The sequence below is a fragment of the Apis florea genome, unplaced genomic scaffold, assembly GCF_048593485.1.
Source record: "Apis florea isolate Af1SG1 unplaced genomic scaffold, ASM4859348v1 contig_3803_pilon, whole genome shotgun sequence".
NCBI classification, from domain to species: domain Eukaryota; kingdom Metazoa; phylum Arthropoda; class Insecta; order Hymenoptera; family Apidae; genus Apis; species Apis florea.
This window is the reverse complement of record NW_028256864.1, coordinates 976,820-1,003,785: the sequence shown is the minus strand read 5'-3', so window position 1 is coordinate 1,003,785 and position 26,966 is coordinate 976,820. Positions and strand designations below refer to the sequence as shown.

Genomic DNA, 26,966 nt, shown 5'->3' with positions numbered 1-26,966 from the left:
AGTTATCGCTGAAAAATATATCATCATAATAAAATTTGTGACTAATACATTATTTATTTCATCAGAGTAATTATCATATACAAGGATATACAAATCTAGTTTCATTTATAATTGTATGCCTAAAATTCTTGAATCTTTGAATACAAATTTTTCGATATCTTTTATATAATGTGGTAAATTATCTTGAGGATCCTTTTCAGGTATTTCAGGACACTAAAATAATTTAAAATTTACATAAAATATTAATATATAGAACACTTTTGGAAAATCAATTTTAGAAGTTAAAACAAAAAGTAAAAGTTAGTATATAAAAATTTCTTATTTATTAAATTATAAACGAAGTTTTTAAAGTTTGTGTTAGATAAACATAGAATAAGACAACTTTATTTCCGTCATGTAGTCCATATCGTTATATCTCCGCTTCATTTAATATAAATTTATATTATTATTATTTAATTATTATTAAATATAATTTAAAAAATAATAATAACATATCAATTTTTATTTGTTTTAACTTATAGAATTGACTATTTAGAATATATTTAACTTTGATTTTCACGAATGATTTTAAATAATCAAAATTTATAAATACCTTAGCTTGTTTTCTTATTTTCAAAATCTTAGGCATTAATTTAATAGTTCTTTTCTTTCTTTTCTTTAAGCTAGGATGATGCATAAATAATGGTATTTCAAATTTATCCGCTTTACTAAGTTCTTCAAATATCTTCATAATCTCCCAGAATACTAAAACTTCTCTAGGATCAATACAACTCTAAAAATACAAAAAAAAAAATTTATATAAAGATTATAATGCTTGCAAAAGTAATTATATCAGATAGAAATTATATACTTTTACAGCTAATTCAATTCCAACTTCATCAGCTTCAATTTCAGATGATCTTCTATACCAAGCAAAAATAATTGAAGAAAATACATAAAAACTTGAACAAAGTATGGCTGCTATTCTTCTTGGATAGAAAACCCAAATTAGAAATGAAAAGATAATAGTTGCAATGTCATTTAGTATTCCAAAAGATAATGTTTCTGACTGAGAACAAATATATTATAATTACATAATATTTTCTTTTTTTTTATATTTATGATATATCATATATTGTTTATAACTGAACATAACTTACTGTATGAAGAAGCATTTCATGTGACATTTCATGAGCTAAAATAAATATTAATTGATCATTGCTTTTAATGAGATCAAACATATCAGAAAGTATAATAATACTTCTATCCTAAAATATTTAATAAAAAAGTTAATATTTCTATTAGGATAAATTCTTTCTTATCTTCATACATATAATAGTATTTTATGTACTATTTTACATACTGGTAAAATCAAAACATTAGGAAGTGATGCCATATTAAATATACGATAAATTATAGTTACTGTCCAATCCAATCCTTCAAAAATTTCTTTGTTAGAATCTATTAATTTTTTTATTGCATTGCCAACAATTGCATACTTAGGGTCATTTAATGGTACTACATTTTCTTTATTTTGTACTATCACCTATCACATGTAACTTTATGATTATATACAAAATTTGTTATTCTATTTTTGCTCAAATATTATTTGAATACATACTCTAAAAAGAATTTTAGCATTTTTAATTCGTAGATCTTGATCAAATAAAACAAAACGTCGTTTCTTCAATATTCGATCCTTCTCAAAACATGTTAAACAATAAATAAATAAAATAAATGATAAGAATGCCAAAGAACCTAGAAATATATATATATATATACATATATTCAATATTTATATTATTTCAAATACGTATGAATTATTATACCAGAAGAAATATACCATAAAAAATATGTCTCTTTTGCTTATACCATGTTATATACATTTGCTGTTGCATTAATGGTTGTTTCAACCACCATCTTCTTACATAATAACCACATAAAATTGAACCAAGGCATATAGTTAAAGATGTAGGATAACACAGCTTTTGAGTCGTATGAATATTTGATATTTGAAGCTTTAAATATTGCCATTTTTTTATAGATCTTTTATATTGATGAGAAAATGTTCCAGAAATAGTACTATATGATAGACTATTTCTTGTATATGTTAAAGTTCTACTAGTTGTCAGCAAAAGATAATTGAAATACATTATTTATATAATACATTTAAGAGTAAAATCATTATAATAATATAATTTTTTAATAAGTTTTTTAAAGTTTTGTTAAATTTTGACAAAAGCTTTTAAAAATAATTATTTTAAACAGTTTAACACAGGTTATATTTTATTGACAAAACAAATTAAACGAAAAAAAGAAAATTTGAAGGAAAAAAGGAGAAAGGATATGTAATAATATAATATATAATATTTGTATGCGTTAAACGAATAAAATAATATAATATTAAAAAATATATATATAAATTAAACATATGAATATATATTAAATTTTTTTAAATAGTTTCAGTATATTGATGCATCAATTGGTATGTGTCAAAAAAGACTTGTTTTTTTCATATAATTGTGACATATAGACATTAAAATGTTTTTTAGAGAATAATGATGCATTTACGAATTACAATATTATATAAGATATATAATATTACAATTTATACAAACAAAAAAAAATGAATATATTTGTATAATATTGAAATTTGATTATATCTAATTATATCTATGTTTTAAAATATAAATTTAACAACTACGTAACATTGTTGACAGTTCATATTCGTACTGTTAAAAATATGTCACAAGGTTACAATCGATTCTAGTTCAAAATCGATTAAGTAGTAAGATTAAATATAGTAAGTATATTGATAATCATTTTAAATTTATCGACAATTATTTAATACTATTTTCAAATTAATTTTAAATTGAAGAGTAAATGCATTTATATTTAATAATTTTGTTGTATATAATTTACAAACATAAAATATTTCAAACTATAAAAATTTTAAAAATACAATACACTAAGAATTATGTCTTTAAATCTTAAATAATTTATTAAAATTATTATATTATTATTATATTAGTTTTAATTACAAAGTTAATATATTAATTATCTAAAAATTTATTTATAGTTTAATATATGTTAGTTTTAAAACAATATAAATAATTAAAACTATTCGTAATTATTAATTTATTTCTTTGATTATCAATTCAGAAAGTGAGAAATTTAAAAATTTAAGAAATCGAAAAAAGAATTGAATTGAGAAAAAAGCATTACAATTTTTTTCTAATTTTTTTTGAAAATTAACTGAATGAAAAAAAGTTTTCATTCAGAAATTAAGAAAATTTGATTGAATATTGAATATAAAAATAACGAAATTTCTATAAACACTAATATATTCAATATATCAGAAAGAATTCATATTTCGCTATAAAGAGTATAATGTTGATTTTACAGTGCAACTTGTGGCCAAGGATATATGTATTTGTGCGCGTTTTCATGCACCAGTGTTGCGCGTGCGTCTATGTATAAATGCACATGCGTATACGTGAGAATGTGCATGTGTGTACATCCATCATGAGTCAGAACCCATGTCGGTCTGTATTTCGTAATTAATTTTTATAGTGACGAGAAAAATGCGACTCTAGACCCAGGACTACAACACCTGCTTACTCCCGGGCCGCTTGTCCTCAGAGGACATGCCCGTTGTGCCCGGTAAATCGCGTATCTTTTATCTTCCTCCTGCTATGTTCATATCCATTATGTGTGCTTAGTGTTGTGTATTTTCTTCTCTTGTTTCTCTCGTTGAACCTCTTATATCCCGCTTCTGTTCTTTCGTTGGACTCTTGTTTCTCTCTCTTTCGTCTACAGGTATATACATCTTATTTAAAACGAGTCCCTGCTTCGATTCTTCGAATCGCCTACAGTTCCTTTTTCAATCGACCAGAGTATAATTTATTTCCTGTTCTTTTATATGTTATGAATTTTCATACAGCAACAGCAGCATAAGAAAGGGTTGTATGTGAGACGGCATTTTAAGCTATCAAAAGTGTAGGCATACACAAATGCTTCTCCAACTCATACATTTGGCCGATTTTAAACTGTCAGTCTCGACGTCGATCGAACTTTTATAAGAAAGAATGGATTGTGAATTTTCTGATAGTCTCGTTTATCAGATTTACTTCTTGCTTTGTTTTCTTTCTTGAATAAAACAGATTGAGTCAGGTATATATTTATCATTTGTATTCATAATATTTTTTTTTCTTTAATCTTTAATGTCAACATTTTTTTTAAAAATAAAAATAGTTAAAAAATTTATTTAATTTTAGGTAATATAAATAATTGAAAGCAAAAGTAATAGGACAAACATGGATCAGAATAGAAATAGACCTAGTAGACCTCGTCTTCGATCTCATGGCAATTCAGCTAGAGTACTCGTATTTGATCAAGCTGAAAGTGAAGAATCTGCTTGTAGTACTGAGGCAGAAATACAAAAACATCCAATTCCATCTAAAGTGGAGAGTAAGGAAGCTCCAGTGCGACCTGGTTAATAAAATTTAATTTTATTTTATTTATCTATTTATTTTTCACAATTATTAATCATTTAATATTTTTAGTCAGTGGAGAATTATCAAATCTAGTTCGAATGAGGAATTCTGCAATTGGAAAATCTGCACCTTCTTTATCAGTTCATATGGTTAGTAATATTCTATGTTTAAAATATATATTAAAATATTAAATTATATTAAAATGATTGATAATCATATCACATTATTTTTTTAGCGTGATTTTAACATTCCTCGACGTACTGCTAAAGCAGCACATCGTAAATCTTTTATTGCAACAACATCTCCAACTTTACCACGTTGTCATTCACCACTATCAGGTATATAATTATAAATGTTTTTAATTAATTATATATTATATTATATTATATATTATATTACTTATATTTTTGTTTATATATAATGTTATATATAATATTTTAATAATATTTTATATATTATTAATATATAAACTATTTATGACTGTTATATATTTTATAAAAATATTTAATAAGTACAATTTTGGCACAATTGTAGCCAATATTTTTAATTATATATTTATATATATATAAATTTTTACATATATAAATATATTTAATATGTTGATATATTTATTGTATATTTTTGAAGAATCTATTCTAGTGACCAAAACAAATATAAAAATTGGTATACTAAAATGTTGATTAAGATTATTAAATTATTAATTTATTTATTATTACAAGTGAAACGAAATAAAAATGGAATGTAAGAGCAGAATAATGGAGACAGAACAGTCTCATTCTATTTCCATCTCGCTCTATATAATGAAAATTTTAATTGCTTATATCTTAATAAATAAGTGTCCATAACCATATAAATATTTTTATATATGAACTTTTATGTTTTGGGCTATAGAAATCAAATTCTATATAATATTTTATAAATTAGAATATATATTGAATATATATTAAATGTCCACATTTAAGTTATCACAATATAATTATAGCAATTTGCAATTTATGACTTTAGAAACTTTAACTTCTATCTTTAAACTTGTTTTTTAAAATTATTTTTTAATTAATTGAAGATAATTATAAAAATATATATTTTATATTTTTATACAATTTAACTTATTATAAAGAACTAATTTCTACTTATTTCCTTATGTAGCGTTTGTCCCGATTGTAGGCAGTCCCCTAGAAAGTCCTAGGATGTCATCAAGTCCACATTTTGCTTTTGCACCAATTAAAAGGTATCCATTTTATATTTATTTTTAGTCTGTTTAAAATTGACTTGTTTATTTATAAATGGTTTATCTATATAATATTTATTTATATAGATGGATTCCTATTGTCAATATTATATTTTTAATACATTATAAATAGTAAAAAAAACAAATGCTGCTATCGAAATTAGGCTATAATAAAATTCACAAAAAACGAAGAATATGGAACGTGTAAGATTTTATCATAAAGTACTTGCCTTGTATATATATTTGTGATAAAAAAATTAACTTTTCAGCAGACATATATTATATTATATATTATATTATATATTATATTATATATTAGTCAATAATTCTAAACTATTTTTTCACACTAAAACATATATAATATTTAGAATTGGTGGAGGTACTACAGGAACTGGAGATGGAAGAAGATGGTCAGTTGCTAGTTTACCATCTAGTGGTTACGGGACAACACCAGGCTCTAGTAATGTTTCGGTTAGTTATTTTGTTGAAGAATGAAAACATTGATAATAATTAAAAAAATTTATAAGATTATTTATTTAGTCACAGTACTCAAGTCAAGAACGCTTGCATCAACTTCCAAATGTTCCCACCAAGGATGAATTACGTATGCTTTCTTGCCATTTTTCTAAACCTGGTACACCTTGTTCTTCGCATCCAGGTTTTCCAGGTTCTAGTATTTCAAGTATTCCAGGCAGCGTATCTCTTAGCCTTGATGAAGAGGGCCGTAGATCACCGTTACATAGACCTCGTTCACGAAGTTTAAGGTAAATATATAGTAAAATATAAAATATTGTAATTTACTATGAATATCATATTATTCATATAATTTTATTTTTTTCAATCTTTTGAAAAATATTGTTCATAACATTTTTGTTCAATTGTATGTTTTATTTCAATTTTAGCAGTCCGAGTCGTTCTCCTGTATTAGATAGCGAAATTGTTATGATGAATACTCTTTATAAAGAAAGATTTCCCAAGGTAAAACTTCAACTAAATATATATATAAACATTTTATAATTTTATATAATGTAACAACAATTTTACACATAACAATTTTGTTATTTAAAAATTATTTGATTAGGCTACACAACAAATGGAGGAACGTTTAACTAATTTTATCAATGAAAATAAAGAGCTAGATGAATATGAAGTAATGGCAAATATGACCCAAGATTCTCTTCCAATTTTAAGATTTGTACATCATCAAGTAATTGAAATGGCAAGAGATTGTTTGCAAAAATCTCAAGAAAAATTAATTACAACTAGATATTTTTATGAAATGAGTGAAAATTTGGAACATTTATTAATGGAGGTAATTTCACAAAAATTAATGTGATAGAAATAAATAAATAATAAATAAATATTTCTATTTTTAGACAAAAGATAAATCACTTGAAGCAGCAACAAGATTAACAGGACTTATTAAAAAATTGTTGTTAGTAATATCGCGTCCAGCTCGTTTATTAGAATGTTTAGAATTCGATCCCGAAGAATTTTATCATTTACTCGAACAAGCTGAAGGTCAAGCAAAAATTAATGCAGGAATAAAAACAGATATACCACAATATATTATTAACAAACTTTCTCTTAACAGAGATCCGATATCAGGTAATATAATTTTATAAATTTTTTTTCAATAATAATTAATAAAGCTAAATAAATCTTACATGATTACATGATTATTTTAGAATTGCAAGAAGATTTAAACAAATTAGAAGATTCAGCTAGTTCAAGCGATAGTAATTTACAAATTGCTTCGAGTCCAAATAAAGATGATGATAAATCTCAACGTATTCCATGTGAAAGTGATTATGAAGTTTTAAAACTTATTAGTAATGGTGCATATGGTGCAGTATATCTGGTTAAAGAAAAAACTACACGTCAAAGATTTGCAATGAAGAAAATAAATAAAAATAATTTGATGCTAAGAAATCAAGTAGAACAAGTCTTCGCTGAAAGAGATATAATGAGTTTTACAGACAATCCATTTGTCGTTTCTATGTATTGTAGCTTTGAGACAAAAGTATGTATACATTATTTTGAATTTTATAAAATATATATATATAAATAATATAATATGAACTTAATTATATAATTGTATCAACTATTATTTAATTATATAGAAACACTTATGCTTAGTAATGGAATATGTAGAAGGTGGAGATTGTGCAAATTTATTAAAAAACATCGGTCCACTACCACCGGACATGGCAAGATTTTATTTTGCAGAAACTGTCTTAGCTGTTGAATATTTACATAGTTATGGTATTGTTCATCGAGATTTAAAGCCTGACAAGTATGTAAAAAAAAAATTTTTTTTTATTTTTTATTTATTCAATATTTTATACGTTGTTTTTTTTTTTTTAGTTTACTTATTACTGCCCTTGGTCACATTAAACTTACTGACTTTGGTCTCAGTAAAATGGGTCTTATGTCTTGTAAGTGACACAGAAAATTGATATTATTGAAAAATATATAGCTTAACAGTTGTATAACAAAATTTTTTATTTTTTCAGTGGCAACAAATCTTTACGAGGGTTATATTGATAGAGATACGAGACAATTTTCAGATAAACAAGTGTTTGGCACACCTGAATATATCGCTCCCGAAGTTATATTGCGTCAGGGATATGGTAAACCTGTTGATTGGTGGTCTATGGGAATTATATTGTACGAATTTTTAATTGGCTGTGTACCATTTTTTGGTGATACTCCGGAAGAATTATTTGCTCATACAGTTAATGGTAAATATTGCTGAAAGATACAAAAACTATTTGAAAATTATTAAAAAATATAAACAAAAAAATTATACAGATGATATCGAGTGGCCAGATGAGGATGATTGGCCTGTTCAGCCGGAAGCTAAGGACATTATAACAGCATTATTGCAACAAAGTCCTAGAGATCGTTTAGGCACTGGTGGATCTCATGAAGTAAAAGAACACTTATATTTTTATGGAGTAAATTGGAATAGTTTACTCAGACAAAAGGCTGAATTCGTGCCACAATTAGTCAATGATGAGGATACAAGTTATTTTGATAGTACGTACATATAGTATAATTTTTAATTTTTTTAATTAATATTGAAATATAAAAAAATAATATTCCAGCTCGTATGGATAGATATAATCATGATATAGGTGACGATACTGATGATACCGATGATTCTCCTTTGTTCGGATCATTTTCGTCGTACTCTCCACAATCACGAAAAATATCTCAAACCCGTCCACCTCAGATAAATTCCGAACAAACAGAGTTAGATATTTCTAAAAAACAATTATTCCGTACTGAACTTGAACGGACAGTCGCGCAACTGTCTTCTGGATCTAATAGTTCAACCACGCCTTCATCAAAGTTAGCGGAATCGACTCTACCAGAAAAAAATCGATCTTCATCCATTAAAATTACAAATATTGAAACACCTCCAAAAGCGGATAAATCAAATGCATCATTCACGAGCCCTGCCACAGTAACCAGTGGCGAGTCTCAATTAACAATTATTAGGAATAATCAAATAGAAGGGACATCCATCAGTTTAAGCACACCTGATTCTTCGCAAACGGAATCTGAGGACATCAGTCCGCAGATCCAGAGAAAGCGACATTTGCATTCCCGTGATAAGCTGCCCAGGTTCAGTATATGCATTGATGATGAACACATGTGAGTCATTCAAACATACATCTTCCCAAACATTATAATCGTTGTCACAAAATTGATTCCACTCCTTTAGAAATCAATGTCTTATCAGTGCATACGAGTCATTCACTTCTTCAATTCATTGGTTAAAATTAAAATTCCATGAATATAATAAATAAATTTTATTTCAGGTTGGATTTAATTGCAAACAGAGATACAACTGAAGAAAGTAAACATAATTCTAGTACTGATTCTTTTGAATCATTTAGCGCCATACCAATTATGCCATCCGTGAAACAAAAATCACGATCCGTGATAAAATCCGCATCCACTAGTGGATTATCATTAGTTATACCAACCAGTGATTTCTCTTGTACATGTTATTATAAATTAAATCATTAAATATTATATTATAATGTTTATTTATAATTATTAAATTATGCAATATTTCCAGATGATGCATCATTAAATACTCAACCAATCGAATCTCCCGGTGGATCATCCACTGCTTCTTCAAGAGATACATCTCCTTGTCGCGAATTGAGTCCATTGGTAACTAGTTTGAAACCTCCAATTATTATTCGCAGAGGACCGTGTGGATTTGGTTTCACTGTACATACGATTAGAGTTTACTATGGTGACAGTGATTTTTACACCATGCATCATCTGGTTATGGTATGTTACAAATTATTACCAAAATACAATACCAAAAACATAGCCCAATTATATTCATTTCACATTTTACAGGCTGTAGATCAATCTAGTCCAGCTTTTGAAGCTGGTTTAAGACCAGGCGATCTCATAACACATATAAATGGTGAACCAGTGCAAGGTTTATATCATATACAGGTTCTTCAGTTGATGTTAAGTGGCGGCGATCACGTAACATTGCGTAGTACACCATTAGAAAATACTAGTATCAAAACAGGAGGAAGGAAACGAGATTTGACTCAAAGTAAAATGGCTCGCAGAACGTTACATAAACAGCGCAAATTGAAACGTGATCATTCAGATAAAAAACGAAAAACGTCCCTTTTTAAACGAATTAGCTCGAAACGAGCTAGTGTAGAAATGCAACAGGTATAAAAATATATTTTTGATTTTTACTTTATAATTTTTTTTATATAATATGTTAATTTTTTAAAGATACATCATAATTTTCTTTGAATATCAATTGTGAACATTTAAAAAAATGTTTTGAATTGTAAATATATTATATTTTATATAATTTTTTCTTTTTTTTTTTCTTTTAAGACTTCTAATATTACTATCATTATTATTATTATTATATACTATTATTACTACTACACTTATTACTGCTACTGATCGCGGCATAAATACTAAAGCACTGGCAATTTTAATGCAACACACGTTATTATGTTAAGTGTTACTTTTTTTTTTATTGCAGCCATTAACTATCAGTTGTCCATTGTCAGCACCCATTCTATCCAGTGACAGCAAACCTCCACTTATGGTATGATTTTTCGTCACGTTTCGTGAATTTCTTGCTAGCTACGTTTTAGTTGCTGTTTTTTTTATCAATACTTATTTGCCCAATACAATCCCGTGGCAGCTTTTAAATATGTGTTTTTCTTATTGTTCGTGACAATATCAAAATTCTACACTATACACCGATCACAAAAGATATTTGAGCATTAAAAGGAAAAACATTTGATGATTTAATTAACATATTTATCATTAAACAGAAATATTATACAATTTTTTTCAGATGGCTGCAGGAATTTGTTCACCGTCAATGGTAACGCCTAGTCGATCGTTTCAATCATTTACACGTTCCCAAGAGACATCACCATACTTTGCAACTTGTACGAAGTCTGTTTGCAGTCCTTCACCTCCAACAAACCGTGTTAGCTCGGATTCTTATCATTCTACGGGGAATTCGAGCCCTTGTTCCAGTCCAAATTCTTCCTCTCCTGGATCTTCTACGTCTACTGCAAATTTATCAACTATTGCCAATCAATCTCATTATCAGAGACCAAGTACACTTCACGGTTTAAAACACAAGTTGCATACAGCTGCAAAAAATATTCATTCGCCGAATCGCAGAAAATCAGTTGGACATATACCATTGTCTCCATTAGCTAGAACTCCAAGTCCGTCGCCGCTTCCTGCTAGTCCTACCAGAAGTCCTAGTCCATTAGCATTTCCTACAGGACATCAGCCTGGTAGTTCTAATACTACGCAATCTTATAGTCCAGGTAAAACAATAAAATTAATGAATTTAAAATGATCTTGTTTTGACATTTAAACAATTGAATTTAATGTTTAATAATAAATAAGTGATTTTAATTTAATACGAATTAATTTACAAGCTGTTTATTTATATAAAAACCAATTATAATTTATTTTAATATTTGCCTCTTATGAATCTTTTTAATAATTTATACGATAATATTAGCATCAAAAAATTCAATATCAAAACCTGAAAATTTTATTACAAATTTTTAATACAAAATTAAAAAGTACAAATATATAAAAATAATAAAAAAAATTTAAAAAAAACTAAAACTATCAAAATCATTAAAATATTTAATAAAAATATAATATTTATAAAATAAAATAATTCAATTAATTTGATATTTTGATTCATTATAGTAATCAACATGATTATGAATGATTTTGAATATTATAAAATGTCAAATAAAGTTCACATAGAATCCTTAAATTATTGTATTTAGAATAAAATGAATAATAAATACATGTTCCTTATATCTAGGAGTTTGTTTATCAACGCCAAACAATCAGAAAAAAAGTTATGGACGACCGAAATCAGCAGAACCTGGTTCTCCATTGCTGAGAAGAGCACTTAGTCCAGATAGACTTCATCCCCGATCTGCAGAAAATAAAACATCAATTTCACCATTAGCAAACTCAGTGGTAAAAGTGACTCCTCGTACAACCATAGCTCAATCCTATTCAGAAACATCTGAGGAGTGCAATGACAGCTATAAAGAACCAAATGATTCAAAAGTGGAAAAAAAAGTGTCAACAGAACCGAAATCAGATTATTCGAAAATATCTCATGGAATATCAATCAATTTGGGAAATGTCAGTATGTCTAATTCTTGTGGTAGTACACAATTACCCAGAATAGCAGAGGAAAAAGATTCACCGACCGGTTCAAAGGCTGATGATTATTCAAAGGAAGTTTTATCTTTAGATAAGATTGATAAAAATAATACTTCTACAAATAAGTTGACAGAATTAGAAAATATTACTGAGCGTAGTAATGATCGTGTTGAATTAAAGAAAGAAAAAAAGAATTCATGCACAAAGAATTCAGAAGGTGCAACTATTAATAAAATTGACGAAAGAGTTCAATTGGATAATTCTTTTAACATACAAATGCGCTGTTTACAAAATCCATCTCACAAACAATCTCAGAATTCTGAAAAAAACTCGCAAGCTTCATCACAAAAAGCATTGCCACAGAGCAATGAAAAAAATTCACAACCTTCGTATCATAAAATATTACAAAGTAATGATAAGAACTCACAATTTTCTGCTCAGAAATTTTCACAAACCAACGAAAGAGGTATTTTGCAAACTGTACAACAGAAGTCTCAAAACAACGAGAAAGTATCACAAGTTGCATCTCAAAAACTGCTTCAAAACAATGAAAAAATAATTGTACCTCACAAAGTGATTGAGCAAAAAACAGCTAGTTCAAAAAATTCAGAAACTAATTCAGAAGGGAAGAAAATATCAAAAAAGTACAAAATTGATGGCTCTGAAAGCACAAGTAATGTTTCATCTACACAACATTTGAATACATTTGAGGTTATGGGATCTGGAAAGGATAAGAAAAACAATTAAATAATTATGTTCAAATGATTCTGATTTAAGGATATAACAAGATAAATATTTGCGCGTAATTATCAGATGGTCTGTTTTTTAAACTTGTCTCTCTTTTCAATCAAATTTTACAAAAAAACAAAATTGAATATCATATTTAATGAATATACTGATGTGCATATTTTAACTGAATAAGATTAGAAAGGTGGCAAATCAAAAAAGTATACTAATTTAAAGTTTACAGCTTTAAAAAGAAGTGATTTCTACTTGAATTAAGTAAATGTAGGCTTCCATTGAATAACATACCTGAACATGTAGCTTTAGCTGATATAGCGGTATACTGCATTACTCTATAACCGTATAATTTGTCATACAATCATTGAATATAAACCTAGAGATAAAAATAGAGGATAATTGCAATTAAATATTATTTCAACATGTTTGTTGAAATTATTATTGCTAATTCTCTGCGAGAAATTAAAAAACAGGGACGAAAAAATTGGAGTAATTTACACTTCGGCTACAGTATTTAAACGATCTCATTTACATTTATGTCTAATTATTAACACACCATATATGAATCAACATATAGCAGTTAGCAAATCGCATACAGATAGCTTTCCAATACGTGTAATATTCCAATACGTGAAGTTAAAAAAGAAATAAAGAATAGAAATAATATATATCGTATATATTCGTATTCTAAGTTTAAACGTAAAAGTTTTTAACTATTTCTTTTTTTAATATATGAATATAAAAATATTTAAAAATATATATTTTACATTATATAAAAATTGGATTTATAAAAATTGAATGTTTGAAAGAAAAAAGTTAATTAGTTTTTATTTATAATAATTATAAAATATTTAAGAAGTATTTTTTCATGAAATTTTGAATTGTTAAATAATTACTTGTCTTGTATATATTATATATTTCATTTGATACTAATTATGAAACAAATTTTTAGAAAAGTTTTTTGAAATCGATCTATTATGCGAGTATATACGGTAAATGATCATCGCCACAATTAGTGTATAAATCATTTCCGTTAATATAATAATATTAACGTTTTTCAGTTCGATTCGATTATATGTATACTGTGATGTATTTAATTGAAATTAATGCGAATTTTTTTGTGTGGTGCTAACATTTACTGCTCAGGGTATTCTTGCGCGTAAGAACTGGTGCTCTCAAATAAATTTAAAGTACCTAAATCACTCGTTTATTTACAAAAAGTGATAAAAATAGAAACAGAATAAATAACAAAGAAAAAAAATTAAAAAGCAAGATATAACGGAAACATATCGTATTGGAAGCATCTTGAAAATTTTTCAGCGATAAAAAAGAACAAGAATTACGAGCGTTATGGAAACCAAATTTGGTCCATTAAAACGCGTTATAATCATTTTTTAGTATTAGGTATTTGTTAATTTATTTTGTATATAAAAAAAACTATAATATTAATTAATGGCAGAAGCATATGCTTTAATCGCGAAAAAAAATAAGTAGTAAAACAGACCGTAGTTTTCGGTCTTCATATGTTGTTCACATTTCTCGACGCTTCTCTCATAATTTGCTTATTGTACGAAAAAGGAAACATTGCCATAAAAAATAACATGATATACGTATACATACATATAATACATGTGTATCTCTGCCATACAAAGGTAAATTTCGTTTCCATCGACTTTTAAATGTATTGATCATCATTGTATTAATGATAAGCCAAGCAATTGTAGTATTACATCTTTTCTCTTTCTCTTTTTCAAGAGAATGAGAATAAGTTTGTATTTGGCGTTTATTAGCAACGAGGAAAGTGGAATAACTTAGTCGCGCGATATCGATCATTAAGAATGAAATATGAACTCATATTGCGTTATATATTGTACGCCGTTTTAAATATAAGAATAGACGATAAGAGAAACTGGCTTTTTTTTAGAGAATTAATCAGTATCAGTGAGACAAATATCATAATCATCTTTATCCCTGTCCGAAGGATTTAACGCAGACAAATACTCGTGATAAATTTTAAGCGAAATTATTGTTATATTGTTTGTCTTATATATTAATTTATTTCACGTCAAAAATAATTCGACTATATTCAATTTTTTTATTTGTTTATAAAATAGTTTCTCAAATAGATGAAGTGTCACAATTAATCTTAAAACTAATAAGAAACTCATGGGTCGACGATTGCATGACATTCTATGTTATTAAGACTTTTTTAGACAGCCACTATTGCGTCTCTCTTATCTGTCCGCATACTCTTTTCTATGCTTAGCATATGTATGGTTGATATATGATCGATGTTATAGTGTTGATGTTGTCTTATAGTTAAGAGTCAGTAGTTGTATTGCGTTTCCCGAGGATTTCGAGGCAGCTTGCGCGTTTTTTCGAATCCGACGAATTCACTGCTCGATGAGGCTAATGAAATTAATGAAAGAATAAGAAAACTAAAAAATTAAAAAGTATAAATTTATAGTGATCGTGAACAAAAAAGGTCCAGGGAAACGTGAAATGTTTTTCTGCGGGCATCTCATATGATATTAAATTTTTTTAAAAATGAAAAAAGAAAAAAAATATATTCGATGTGGATTTTAAAATTAAAAAAAAATTCGAAGAAACAAATAAACAATCGTCCCGAAAATTTCAATGGTCGCATATTACTAATCAATCGTAGTAGATATATAATATGTAATGAAATTAAGAAGAATTTTGTAGAAGCGTAAAAAAATCACGATCATTGTTATTTTTATTATTTTCGCTTTATAGATCATTTTCATTCTCATTTTGCACTTAGATATGTAAGTAATGTTAATTAACGATATAGGATGGAGAGTAAAAAAAAAATCCAGTTCTTAATTGTAAGAACTGATCATACATACGAGCTAATATTCAAAAGTTACAATAACGATTTGAATCGAAATCATATCGAATAAATTATTCATGAATACGTGAATTTTATTTGAATTATCACGAAACAAAAAAGAGAAATTTTTAATATATACTTTAAGATAATCGATGTTTTGATTGTTAAACATTTTTTTGTTACATTGTTATAGCTTATAATTACTGTATAAAATTCATGAATTCGTTAGAAATTATTTTATGAGATGAAAAGCAAGATGCTTTTTTGTTGAGGCCAATAATATTTTTGAAACTAAATCATTTAAAATTTTCAATTCGTTAACAAAAAACACGAAAAATTCTTCAAAATAGCTTTGAAGATATCATTTTATTCCATGCATTTCTCTTTCTTGTTTCGCAAAAACAATCGAAAAATTAATAATAAGGAATAGATATTTATAAAACAGCACTGCATATTAGTTGAAACTATTTTACTTCAATTATAGATAATCAAATTGTAGAAAAAAATGTAGGAAACAGCATTTTGCAATTAATATTTGAGCTTTTTTTTAATTTACTTTTTTTCTTCGCTCCTTTCTAAGATTTTCAATGAACATTGTTGTTCTTTTTCTTTCTTTGTAATAAGCAAACGGATATTCTCCATGAGAATTTTCTTGAATCTTTATTAATGAACGTTTGATAATTATATTACATTCTCTCCACGTGAAATATAGTTTCGTTTTCTTATTATACATTTCGTTATTTGTCCTTTCAGTTCCATTCATATCGTAGCATCGATGCCAGCGTGATCGATGTTGATGTTTGAATGAAAAGAAAAATAAAAATTGGAGCAGGTCAACGGTGAACGTACTTGGGAGACAATTTTCAGGATTATTCTTTTACATTAGTATCTTTTAAGCGTGACGTTAAGTATACTTATCATAATATTTAGAACGGTTGGCTTTCATTCAATTTAATAAATCAAGTCAACAAATCAAGTAATTTTTTTTTTTGAAATATAATAGTAAAACGTATAATTTATTTAGCAATATATAAAAATTGATCTATATCATATTTAAAAAAATACTGTTCAATATTCATTTTAATTGATACACTTTTTAAAAAAAATTTAAATTAATAAAAAACAATTATATGAAAATTTTTGTAGAACATTTATTTTCTTGTTAATCACATCTTTAAATATTAATATCATATATTAAGATTAACTCGGGAAATTTTAATTATTCAAATTTGAGACAATTATGTCATACATTGATAAGATATGATTCATTTTGATAATAGAATATTTCATCTTTTTTGATTTTTAGATTGAAACTTTTTATGATATACTATTATTCGGAAAATTGATAAAAATATTAATAAATGAAGCTATATTTCTAAAAATATATTAGCACATAATGATCATAGTAAATCCATTACATTTTCATCTTTTCTGATTTCCTTTTAATGAAAAATTAAAATTTTATAAAATTCAAAAATCTTTTAAAAAGTTAAAGATATAAACTTTCTATCAATTAAAATAAATTTGAAACTTCTTGCCTTTTTTTTTTATACTTTTAAAAAAATATATCGATCTTTAATGGGTCGAGGATCCATGATTATGATACAGCACTGTAGCCACATTTGGTGAAGAAGCGATTGGAGAAAGAGAGGGGAGGGGGGGGGGGATAGGTGATTACGTACACCGTACGCCTCATGTGTGGATCAACATCTCTCAGAGTTACAGCTACAGTTCTCCTTGAAGATCTTCAGTATGAATCGAGACGGTTGAATAGTACAATGATGCTTATCGTACTCTTGTTCTTCTGTGGCACGATCATTGCCAGTAATGATACTCTATACAACATAATTCCAAGTGACGAGCGCATAGATTTAAAAGAGCAGAATGAAGAGGATAGATACCCACAGAATAGAACTCTGAATGAGCTCTTCATGGATGCTGTTCATGCTTATCTCGAGGAAGACTGGGACTACTGCATTGAAAACTTCAACGCAGTTTCTCATAGGTAAATCTGAAATTAAAATTATGAATTACAAAAAAAAGAATAAAAACTGACATAAATAAATAAATAAAAGTAGAACATTAAAAATTAAAAGAAAAACTAATTTGTAAAAAATATTTGATATATACATAATAAATTAATTCTATATATGTTTATAGCAATTTACATTGAAGAAAAATAGAAGATTCAATATATAATTTAAAAAAATGATAAAATTGAAAGTGTCTTATTACATTACTTTTCTTTGCATTTAATATTTTTCAGATATAAAGTTTATAAGCGAATGATAATAAACTGTAGGAAAAAATGCCGTATATATGCTGCCGGTACGGCACCAATTTTCCCAGAAAATATTGAAGATTTGCATTTTTATGAGAAAAAAGTGAGAGAAACTCTCTGTCTTCTAACGTGCAATCAGGAATATCGTGAAATCGCCGGTTCAAAGGCGCTCAAAATGTTGCCACGCGATATCGAACAAAAATTAGTGGAACGTCGTGTTTATGAATATTTGCATAATTGTTATTATCAGGTAAATAAAAAAAAAATTATTATGATTAATAATTTAAAATTAATAATTTTTTTCTTAATTAAAGCAAAAAATTAATAATTTTGTAAATAATTAAAAGAGTTCTTCTAAACTGAAAAACAAAAATAAATGTATTTAATAAATAAAACGATAAAAAAATAATATATTTTTTTATATAATATAAATATTTATTATGTAAACGCATATTATAAAATATGAATATATTTTATTATTATTTTATTTAATTTATTATAACTTCAGCATTTTAAATTTATTAAAGATCTTAGATTGTGCTTAGATTTTTTTAACTATCTCATAAATGATCTTGCAATTTCTAATAAGAGTACTTACGCAATCGTCGCAAAAACTTCATACCAGTAACTTTTTAGTAAATAATGAGTTTAACGATCCGAATGACAAGTCCGGTTGTAAAGACCAACCTACGTAATTGGTATGCCTATGTATCGGTACTTAGTATTAGACTACATTGTACATGTCACGTTCTACCCATAAAATTTCCCTTGAAGTAATCAAGTCTCATGATTGTGTGAAATATGATACCAATAAGTTTTCATTCTTTGCAATAAATAATAATAAATTTTTTCATTTCAATGCTAATTTTATAACATAAAATTTTATATAAAATTTTATATTTTTTTATATTTAAATATTTAAAATTTTATATTTTATTATTTTTTAATCATATATTTTAATTTTTATTTTCATTTTTTTTTTTTTTTACTAATATCTTCTTTCACAGAAAAATCGATATCAAGATGCTGCCAATGCGTTGTTTACTTTCTTAGTTGTTCATCCAGATAACGAGATAAACATGAACATTTTTAAACATTATTTAACACTACCAGGGGTGCAGACAGAAAATGTAGTAAATTTAGAAACACCATTTTATGTAAATATCTATTTCAAAGGAGTCTCAGCTTATGAGAACGAAGATTACGCAAAAGCTATTAGTTTGTTCGAAACATCGTTACAATTATACTTAGAAGAAGAAGAAGAATGCAGATTTTATTGTGAAGGTCCTTTTGATCAGGGCTGGCATCCGGAATTTACTTCCTCAATCGCTAGTGAGTTGATCTAAAAAGGAAACGAAATTATTATGACCTTCTAAAAATATTCTTTTCGTCTTTCAGATCATTTTGCGTATTGTTTGAAGTGCAAACGAGCTTGTTCACGTATGTTAAACAATGTAAATGGCGATTACCGCAGAGATATGCTCAGGAGTCACTATGATTATTTACAATTCTCTTATTATAAATGTGAGTATATTCGTTTATAAAAATGTATAAAATAAATTTTGAAAATTGAAAAGTTAAGAAAAAAAATCATGATTACGTGCATACAATATTTATATGTATATTAGAATATATATTACATGTATATTAGAAGAATTAGAAAGATATTAGTATATTAGAATCAATTCCTTGAGGCAAAAAAAAAAAAAAAAAAAATTGGTATACAAATATATCAATTGAGACTTATCTATTAAATTATAAGCAATTTAAATTTACATTAAATGAAGCAAGACGAAAATAGGATGATGACGTAATGAAAAGTCAATTCATTCTATTTCCGTTTCTCTTCATCTAATGTAAATTAAAATTTCTTATAACTTAATAAATATTATATTTTTCCTATTTAAAATATATATATATATACTTTTGAACTAAAATAGAAATAATAATAGATAAAGTTATCATTTTATTGCTGACATACATTGTACTGATTAAACATTATATATTTATTATTTTTACAAATTATATATAAAGCAATTTTACGAACAACATAATTATTATAATAATATATATGATAATTTGATAAACTATAAGATAATTTCATATAAATAAAAATTTAATACATAGAATTTAATTTTAAAAATTTAAAATTACAGTACAATGAACTAAATTCTTCAGGAAGTTCTTAGTCATATCTCAAAGAAGATTTAATTGGATTAATCTTGTCTAAGTAGTCAACTCGTATCATTTTAATAATCAGCATCGTTCGTGAAAATTGTTCCGACTTGTTGCTTAATCTAGTTTTTTGTCGCTGATCTAATCTCTTTCGTTTAACCATTTTATTTCTTGTTATGAATAACCTTGTAAAATATTACATTAATCGCGATATCTTAGAAACAAGTATTATTATATTTTTATAGTGGGAAAATTGAAGGCAGCTTGTGCCGCAGTAGAAAGTTTTTTATTCTTCGATCCTGTAGACACAAGAATGCTGCAAAATAAAAAATACTATAGTACCCAGCCAAAAGTAAAGGAAGATTATTTTTCTCCTAGACAGGTGATTATTTTTATTATTAAAATATAAAAATATAAAATGATATTATTCTGATCTAAAATTAAAAAAATATGATTAATTTTTTTAGGAAATCATTATTTACCTAAAAAGACAGGAATATGAATTAAGTCTTTTGCATTACATTTCTAACGAATTTTTAACTATAGATAAAAAATTCAAAAAGACAAAAGAAAAGAAGAAGCAGGAAAAAGAAATAAACACTAAAAAATTAAAAAAGGTAAAAAATAAAATATAAAAAATCTATAAAAAAAATATTTGAAATTTGTAAGCTGAATAAAATATTTATGGATTTTGTTTAATAATACATATAATAAAGCAAATGAGTCAATTATATTAATAATTATATAATTAAAAATTCTATGCATATTTTTTTTCTAATTTTTGTAAGAAAAAAATAATAAAATATCCGCAAATACAAATATATTTTGTATCAAATAACTTTTTTAACTATTTTATATTTGTATTTAAATTATTTAAGTTTCTATTAAGCATCGTGCTATTCTATCTCTTGTTGAAGCGCCTGTATAATGCAACCCAAATACATGGATGCAAGCTATCATTCGTTTAATTTTTCATAAAATTTGTAGTTTTTATTAACTTTTATTAATTATTTATTAACTTCTAAAGATCTATTCTTATTTTTAAAGAAATCTCTTTACAGAAATCAAATATTGAAGTAGTACGACACCCATCACCAGGCCATTCGTTTTCTTACACGAAATTGTTGAATAATCTTTCTATAAAACGACTTAAGGATCACGAAATATTCAATACAAAGCAACGTAGAATTAAAAATGATGTTAATACAATAGCAAAAGAGGAAGATCTTGGTGGAATAAATCGCTATGTAACTGATGGTTTTCTTAATTCTATCGAATGTGAATCTTTAATGCAATTTGCTTCTGTATGAATCATTCCAAAGTTTTGTCTTCTCTTTTTTTCAAAATCTACATTTTTATCAATAATTATTTTAATTAATTTACATATATACAGATAACCACTATAGAAGGAGATGGTTATACTGAAAATAAAAGTCCACATTCAAAATACGAAAAATTTGAAGGAATAACTATAGGAAGAGTTGCCTTGGTAAAATATTTTTACTTTAAATTATACTATAACATGATAATAATTTATATTAATGACAATGATGATTCTAGATGGTTTATATTGGGAAAATAGAACCAGAATGGTTAGAATTACTTTTAGAAAAGACCGAACAAGTCCGGGACAATGTGGATAGGTATTTCGGACTAGATCGACACCTATATTTCACCTACACTCATTTGGTCTGCCGTACGGCTCTACCTGGTAATTTTCATCTGATGCATCATCGTGCTTCTGGTTCCTTTTGCAGCTGAAATCGCGTTGCACCGATTCTCTTGGTACGATTCGTGGATAACGGTGATCAGTCAAAACAATCTACAACTAAATAATCATTTCCTAATTTAAAACAGAAGACGAATGATTCTGAGTAATTACGTAGAAAAAACATCCATCTTTCTAATATCAATAATTTTAAAATATGTTGTCAAAGTCAACATTTTAAATTGATTCTGATTATTTTTCTTAGTACTTTTTAGTTTTCTTAGTAGAAATATTTACAAAAATGTTTTTAATATTATATTTTTAAGATTTTTAAGATTTGATATAGATTCCTATTATCTTTAATGATACATTTGTTTATCGTTTTTTCTATTTTTTATATTGTCACAAATATAATTTTTAACATTTGAAATCGGTATTAATGTAGATAATTATATCTCAATCAATATCAAATTAAATAATGTAAGGATCGGAAAATATCAATTTCGAAAAAATGTTCAGCATTTTTGAAAATGTCTAGGATTCTATAGATTTTCTTGTAACAATCCCAATATTCTTGCGAATTCCGGATATTACCAAAATTTCGAAAATCTTTCCAAAAAAAAAAAAAAATTTACATCTTAACCTAATATTTCAGATTTTTGCACATCATTTCATTTTAAATAAAAATTCTGTTCCTTTTTACGAATTAATTTTAGATTAAATTAAATAAAAATAGTATCTATCTAAAACTAGAGATAACTATATAAAGTTATAAACTATAATATAATTAATTATAATATAATTAATGTTGTTAAAAAGATATATATATATAATATAAATATTATTGATTTCTTTTTTTTGTTAATAACTTTCTAACGATTGGATGGACAAGATATCAGGTCAAAGTATTGAAAATCCTTTAAATTATTTTATTATAATTTTATTATATTATATTTTATTATTTTATTATATTATTTAATTATTTATTATAATTATTTGCAATACATAGTATTAAAAACATTTTTGATATCTCAAAAACTAAAATCGAACAATAGTTATATATCTAGGAAAAAATTGTTCAAAATATTGATTTTGGTAATATATTTTAAAATCATTGAAATCGGAAAGATGAATCCTTTTCTATAAAATTACTTTTTTGCTTTAATTTAAATAAATTTATGAAAATGTTTTTTTTCAACTTAAAAAAAAAAGGGGAAAAAATATTAAAAGAGGAATAAATATTCTAATATAAAATAGTAAATTTTTTTTTATTCTTTTTTCAGACTCACCAGTAGATCGAGATGACTTGAGTCATCAAGTTCATGCAGACAATTGTCTTTTGAATAATAACGATACCTGTCTTCGTGAAAGTCCAGCTTATATTTGGAGAGATTATTCTGCGATTTTATATCTAAATGATGATTTTCAAGGTGGAGAATTTTTTTTTGCTAAAGATCGCACTATTCGTGCAATGGATAACATAGTTTCGCCACGTTGTGGACGAATGGTGGCATTTTCTGCCGGTGAAGAGAATCTTCATGGTGTTCGTGCCATTTCACGAGGTAGAAGATGTGCTTTGGCATTATGGTTCACTCAAAATGAGATATACTTGGAATATGAAAGGATATTAGCTTTGGCAATTTTAAAAAGAGTTAAACGAATTGGTCCTTTTAAAGAAAAAGACATTCAGATACCTCTAAAGTAAGTAATATTGAAATGTATTGAATGTTTTTAATATCAAATTGATTAGATTTTTAAAATTTAATAAAAATATATTTTTCAGATATGAAGATGTACTCGTTAAATATGTTCATAATGATGAATTATTAAAATATTTTTTAAAAAATTTTCGATAAAAGAAGTTAAAGAAGTTAGTTAAATAGTTGGATGGCAGCTATAATATTTTATTATAATTTTTAGAAGTTTTTCTATGAAAAAATAACAATTTAAAGAATAATATATTTTTATGGCTGATATGTAAATTAGGGACCTGAAAAAAATTTATTATTAATAATTAATGCATTCGTTATCACTGTAAAGAAATACTTTGATTATATTAATTTTACACAATATAAAAAAAATGAAAAAAATGAAAAATATAGTGAGTAAATATAATCATGCATAATTATCTGAATACAAAAAATTTGTTATAAATATCAATAAATAATATTCAATATAAAAGAATTGAGATATGATATCATATACAGAAAATTAATATATTATGGGACATTTTTAAACATCGTTCATTTTAGAGATAAAATAAACATAATTATTCATTAAGTTATAAGCAATTTAAATTTATGTTAGATGAAGCTGAGCGGAGATGGTATATGGAAAATAAAGTCGTCTTTATTTTACATTTCTGAATACTAACTTTTATGTTTACTTTGATTTCTAAAATCAATCTTTCATAAATATCCCATATATATATTAATCTTATATGTATATGTGACGTGTGGTAGCGAAGGTATTAATAAACAATTGATAAATATACATATATCGAACTGTAAATTCAATTTTTCTGTACTTATAACAGAGATCGCATTATTATAACTATTTATCTTATAAGTTATAATTAAACAATTAATTTTTTTAAAATTAACTGCTTCAAACAAATTTGTTTATATAAATTTACTGTAGATTATTTTTATATTATATATATTATATAAAATATATAAAATATGTGTATTTTTTTACTAGGAATAGTAGAATTTGCAAGAAATTTGTACAAAGTGTTTCATACTGATTGTGATGAAATCAACACGCAATACTTAATGCAGTCCTCCTGGTGGTATATTTTATTTTTATACATTTTGTATTGTTTTTTTCCACCCATATCACTTGATTTTCTTTGCTTTTTTCTTATTTTAAGCGTACAAAGTTTCATTTATCTTTTCTATCGAACTTCTTCGAAATATAATTGTCTCTATTAATCATATTAGACCGGTAACTTATACATTACAAATATACACATATTATGTATACAGGATGTTCGTAGTCGCGGCAACTATTTATTTATTTATATATAAAATATCCTAATCTTTATTAGAACATAGACATTACATGTCAACAGACTTACATAATCACTCTATGTATCGTGTAATATCGTATTAATTCTTCATATTTATACTATATATAAGAGTTTCTTATGTATATGCAATTGCATTGCAATTCTTTTTTTTTTTAACGCTTTTCTCGTTCTTTTTTATTTCTTTTTCATACTTCCTTTCTCTCATACATGACTTTAAGTCCTGTACACACGACTGCTTTTATTTTTTTAAATATATCGCATCAATTCCGTTATGAAAACGGATAAAAAATATGCGTATATATACTGAAAATGTATTGTGTATTTATATATTCGTGTGTGCACGCATATGTAACGTATACGAAATTCTGTTTGTTAGAATCTGTTCTGTGATATATTTGTATTTGTCATCGTTATTACAATAATACGTAAAAAGCGAATCGCATAAAATCTAATCATACGTTTTATCTCTGCGTAATTATATGCATAGGAATTGAAAAAACGTATACTCCAGCGCAATGATATTAAAAGATGTTTAAAAATAGTGATTGAACCATCTTTCATTTAAGATCAGTTCTTTGTTCGAGAATTCAGTCAGGAAGAAAGTGAACGCGATCATAATTAATATTAATTATATTTTGTTATAAATATTTATTACGAAATTATAGTGACATCTAGGTATCACAGAAGAGCTCAGTCAATTTTTCATAGGAACCACTCCATAATCATATTCATATGCTCTTTTTTTTTCATTTATTCTTTTTTTTCATTTTATTTGATTTTTGTTAACATTTTCATGTATAATCATATACCAAAGATAGATATTTTATTTTTTAAATTATCAACATATTTAATTAAAAATATTTTTTAATTGCGCATTAAAAATAAGATCAATATAATAATTTAAGAAAAAAAAAATATTTACATTCTTATTCATTAAAAATAAACAATATTAAATGGAGTGGTCGCCAAATTTATCGTCTTATTTAGATGGTTTTTTGTATTGCTCTTCGTAAACCTTCATTTTGTTTTCTTATATGAGTATATTATAATAATAATAATAATAATAATAATAATAATAATAATAATAATAATAATAATAATAATCGCTATTATAATAATAAAATAATGTGTAAATTCATAAAATAGACATGGAGCATCGCGAATAAACGCTGAATGATCTTCTTAAAATGTAAAATCATTTTATACTTTTAAATGAATGATTACTATAAAATATTTGTTGTGCTTATCATTTGGTAATCAAACACAACATTTCGCATTTTTTCTACAAATTATTTCATAGTTTAAAGCATAATGCACTTTTAGAGCCAGGTAACAAATACCTTGCAACAAGTATCATTGCAACTCGTGTATAGATCAGGATTGAACAATTAAATCTTTGAGTATATTAATTAAACTTATGATTTTTTCATAATAAATTTCATATAAATTTAATATTAAAAAAAAATTAATAAAAGGATAATATGTCTATCATAAAATATAATATTTTTGTTAAAATATCAGTAGAGTTTAAAAAGGAAATTAAATATTAAAATTTTTTTAAAATATATCTTTAAAAAAAGAAAAAACTATTTTAATAAAAAAAATTAAATCGCAAATTGAACTATGCACAAAGATGCATGATTTTAATTTTTTAACTTGTTGCTGATATCTAAATTTGCACAAAAGGAAGCATCGTGTGTGCTGGACTATATAATATTCGAGTTCGATTTTTCAGACTTATTCT

The 26,966-nt window shown here is 25.6% G+C and overlaps 3 protein-coding genes and 1 long non-coding RNA gene across 15 annotated transcripts; 2 read left to right on the top strand and 2 right to left on the bottom strand.

Annotated features, from left to right (window-relative positions):
• Nucleotides 1-34: 34 nt before the first annotated feature.
• On the bottom strand, nt 35-2,775 carry LOC100864498 (metalloendopeptidase OMA1, mitochondrial). Its single transcript, XM_003697892.4, has 7 exons — nt 1,823-2,775; nt 1,601-1,737; nt 1,343-1,525; nt 1,140-1,247; nt 851-1,048; nt 593-772; nt 35-213 (listed from the first exon to the last, which is right to left on the bottom strand). The coding sequence occupies exons 1-7, from the start codon at nt 2,130-2,132 to the stop codon at nt 106-108; spliced, it is 1,224 nt and encodes a 407-aa protein (XP_003697940.2). The 5' UTR covers nt 2,133-2,775; the 3' UTR covers nt 35-105.
• A 700-nt stretch (nt 2,776-3,475) lies between these two features.
• On the top strand, nt 3,476-17,164 carry dop (microtubule-associated serine/threonine (MAST) protein kinase dop). Of its 10 annotated transcripts, none has more exons than XM_086916869.1 (23): nt 3,476-3,642; nt 3,923-4,152; nt 4,257-4,473; nt 4,545-4,624; nt 4,711-4,813; nt 5,622-5,703; nt 6,072-6,174; nt 6,244-6,467; nt 6,606-6,681; nt 6,785-7,015; nt 7,080-7,311; nt 7,392-7,726; nt 7,827-7,999; nt 8,071-8,141; nt 8,220-8,447; nt 8,518-8,745; nt 8,814-9,366; nt 9,534-9,721; nt 9,797-10,017; nt 10,090-10,422; nt 10,751-10,816; nt 11,072-11,561; nt 12,080-13,411. In XM_086916869.1, exons 3-23 carry the CDS (start codon nt 4,296-4,298, stop codon nt 13,177-13,179), a joined length of 5,295 nt encoding a protein of 1,764 aa, XP_086772995.1. In that variant the 5' UTR covers nt 3,476-3,642; nt 3,923-4,152; nt 4,257-4,295; the 3' UTR covers nt 13,180-13,411. The 10 variants fall into 10 exon arrangements, 8 of the variants coding, with proteins under 8 accessions (XP_086772995.1, XP_086772999.1, XP_086772996.1 ...); XM_086916873.1 differs by having other exon boundaries at nt 3,507-3,642; nt 4,257-4,449; XM_086916870.1 differs by having other exon boundaries at nt 3,536-3,798.
• Nucleotides 12,016-13,740, bottom strand: LOC147656117 (uncharacterized). The gene is made up of 2 exons (XR_015295033.1): nt 13,465-13,740; nt 12,016-12,196 (listed from the first exon to the last, which is right to left on the bottom strand). It is a non-coding gene; the product is annotated as an uncharacterized LOC147656117 (long non-coding RNA).
• LOC100864260 (prolyl 3-hydroxylase 2) lies at nt 17,158-24,871 on the top strand. Of its 3 annotated transcripts, none has more exons than XR_015295031.1 (11): nt 17,158-18,032; nt 18,294-18,558; nt 19,316-19,640; nt 19,707-19,832; nt 20,729-20,865; nt 20,951-21,100; nt 21,545-21,787; nt 21,877-21,972; nt 22,044-22,268; nt 23,475-23,892; nt 23,975-24,871. XR_015295031.1 is itself a non-coding variant. In XM_031919558.2 (11 exons), exons 1-11 carry the CDS (start codon nt 17,722-17,724, stop codon nt 24,045-24,047), a joined length of 2,295 nt encoding a protein of 764 aa, XP_031775418.2. In that variant the 5' UTR covers nt 17,158-17,721; the 3' UTR covers nt 24,048-24,871. The 3 variants fall into 3 exon arrangements, 2 of the variants coding, with proteins under 2 accessions (XP_031775418.2, XP_086773034.1); XM_031919558.2 differs by having other exon boundaries at nt 22,044-22,194; XM_086916908.1 differs by lacking the exon at nt 23,975-24,871 and having other exon boundaries at nt 22,044-22,287; nt 23,475-23,598.
• The last annotated feature ends 2,095 nt before the right edge of the window (nt 24,872-26,966 follow it).

Excerpts from the sequence above, each read along its gene's own strand:
- LOC100864498 (XM_003697892.4), bottom strand. The coding sequence starts at position 2,132 with ATGTATTTCAATTATCTTTTGCTGACAACTAGTAGAACTTTAACATAT. Across the intron at positions 1,738-1,822 it reads AAAGAGACATATTTTTTATG|GTTCTTTGGCATTCTTATCA; the intron begins GTATATTTCTTC and ends ATATATTTCTAG. Across the intron at positions 773-850 it reads GAATTGAATTAGCTGTAAAA|AGTTGTATTGATCCTAGAGA; the intron begins GTATATAATTTC and ends TTGTATTTTTAG.
- dop (XM_086916869.1), top strand. The coding sequence starts at position 4,296 with ATGGATCAGAATAGAAATAGACCTAGTAGACCTCGTCTTCGATCTCAT. Across the intron at positions 8,000-8,070 it reads CGAGATTTAAAGCCTGACAA|TTTACTTATTACTGCCCTTG; the intron begins GTATGTAAAAAA and ends TTTTTTTTTTAG. Across the intron at positions 8,448-8,517 it reads ATTTGCTCATACAGTTAATG|ATGATATCGAGTGGCCAGAT; the intron begins GTAAATATTGCT and ends AAAATTATACAG.
- LOC100864260 (XM_031919558.2), top strand. The coding sequence starts at position 17,722 with ATGTGTGGATCAACATCTCTCAGAGTTACAGCTACAGTTCTCCTTGAA. Across the intron at positions 18,033-18,293 it reads TTCAACGCAGTTTCTCATAG|ATATAAAGTTTATAAGCGAA; the intron begins GTAAATCTGAAA and ends AATATTTTTCAG. Across the intron at positions 19,833-20,728 it reads ACAATTCTCTTATTATAAAT|TGGGAAAATTGAAGGCAGCT; the intron begins GTGAGTATATTC and ends ATATTTTTATAG.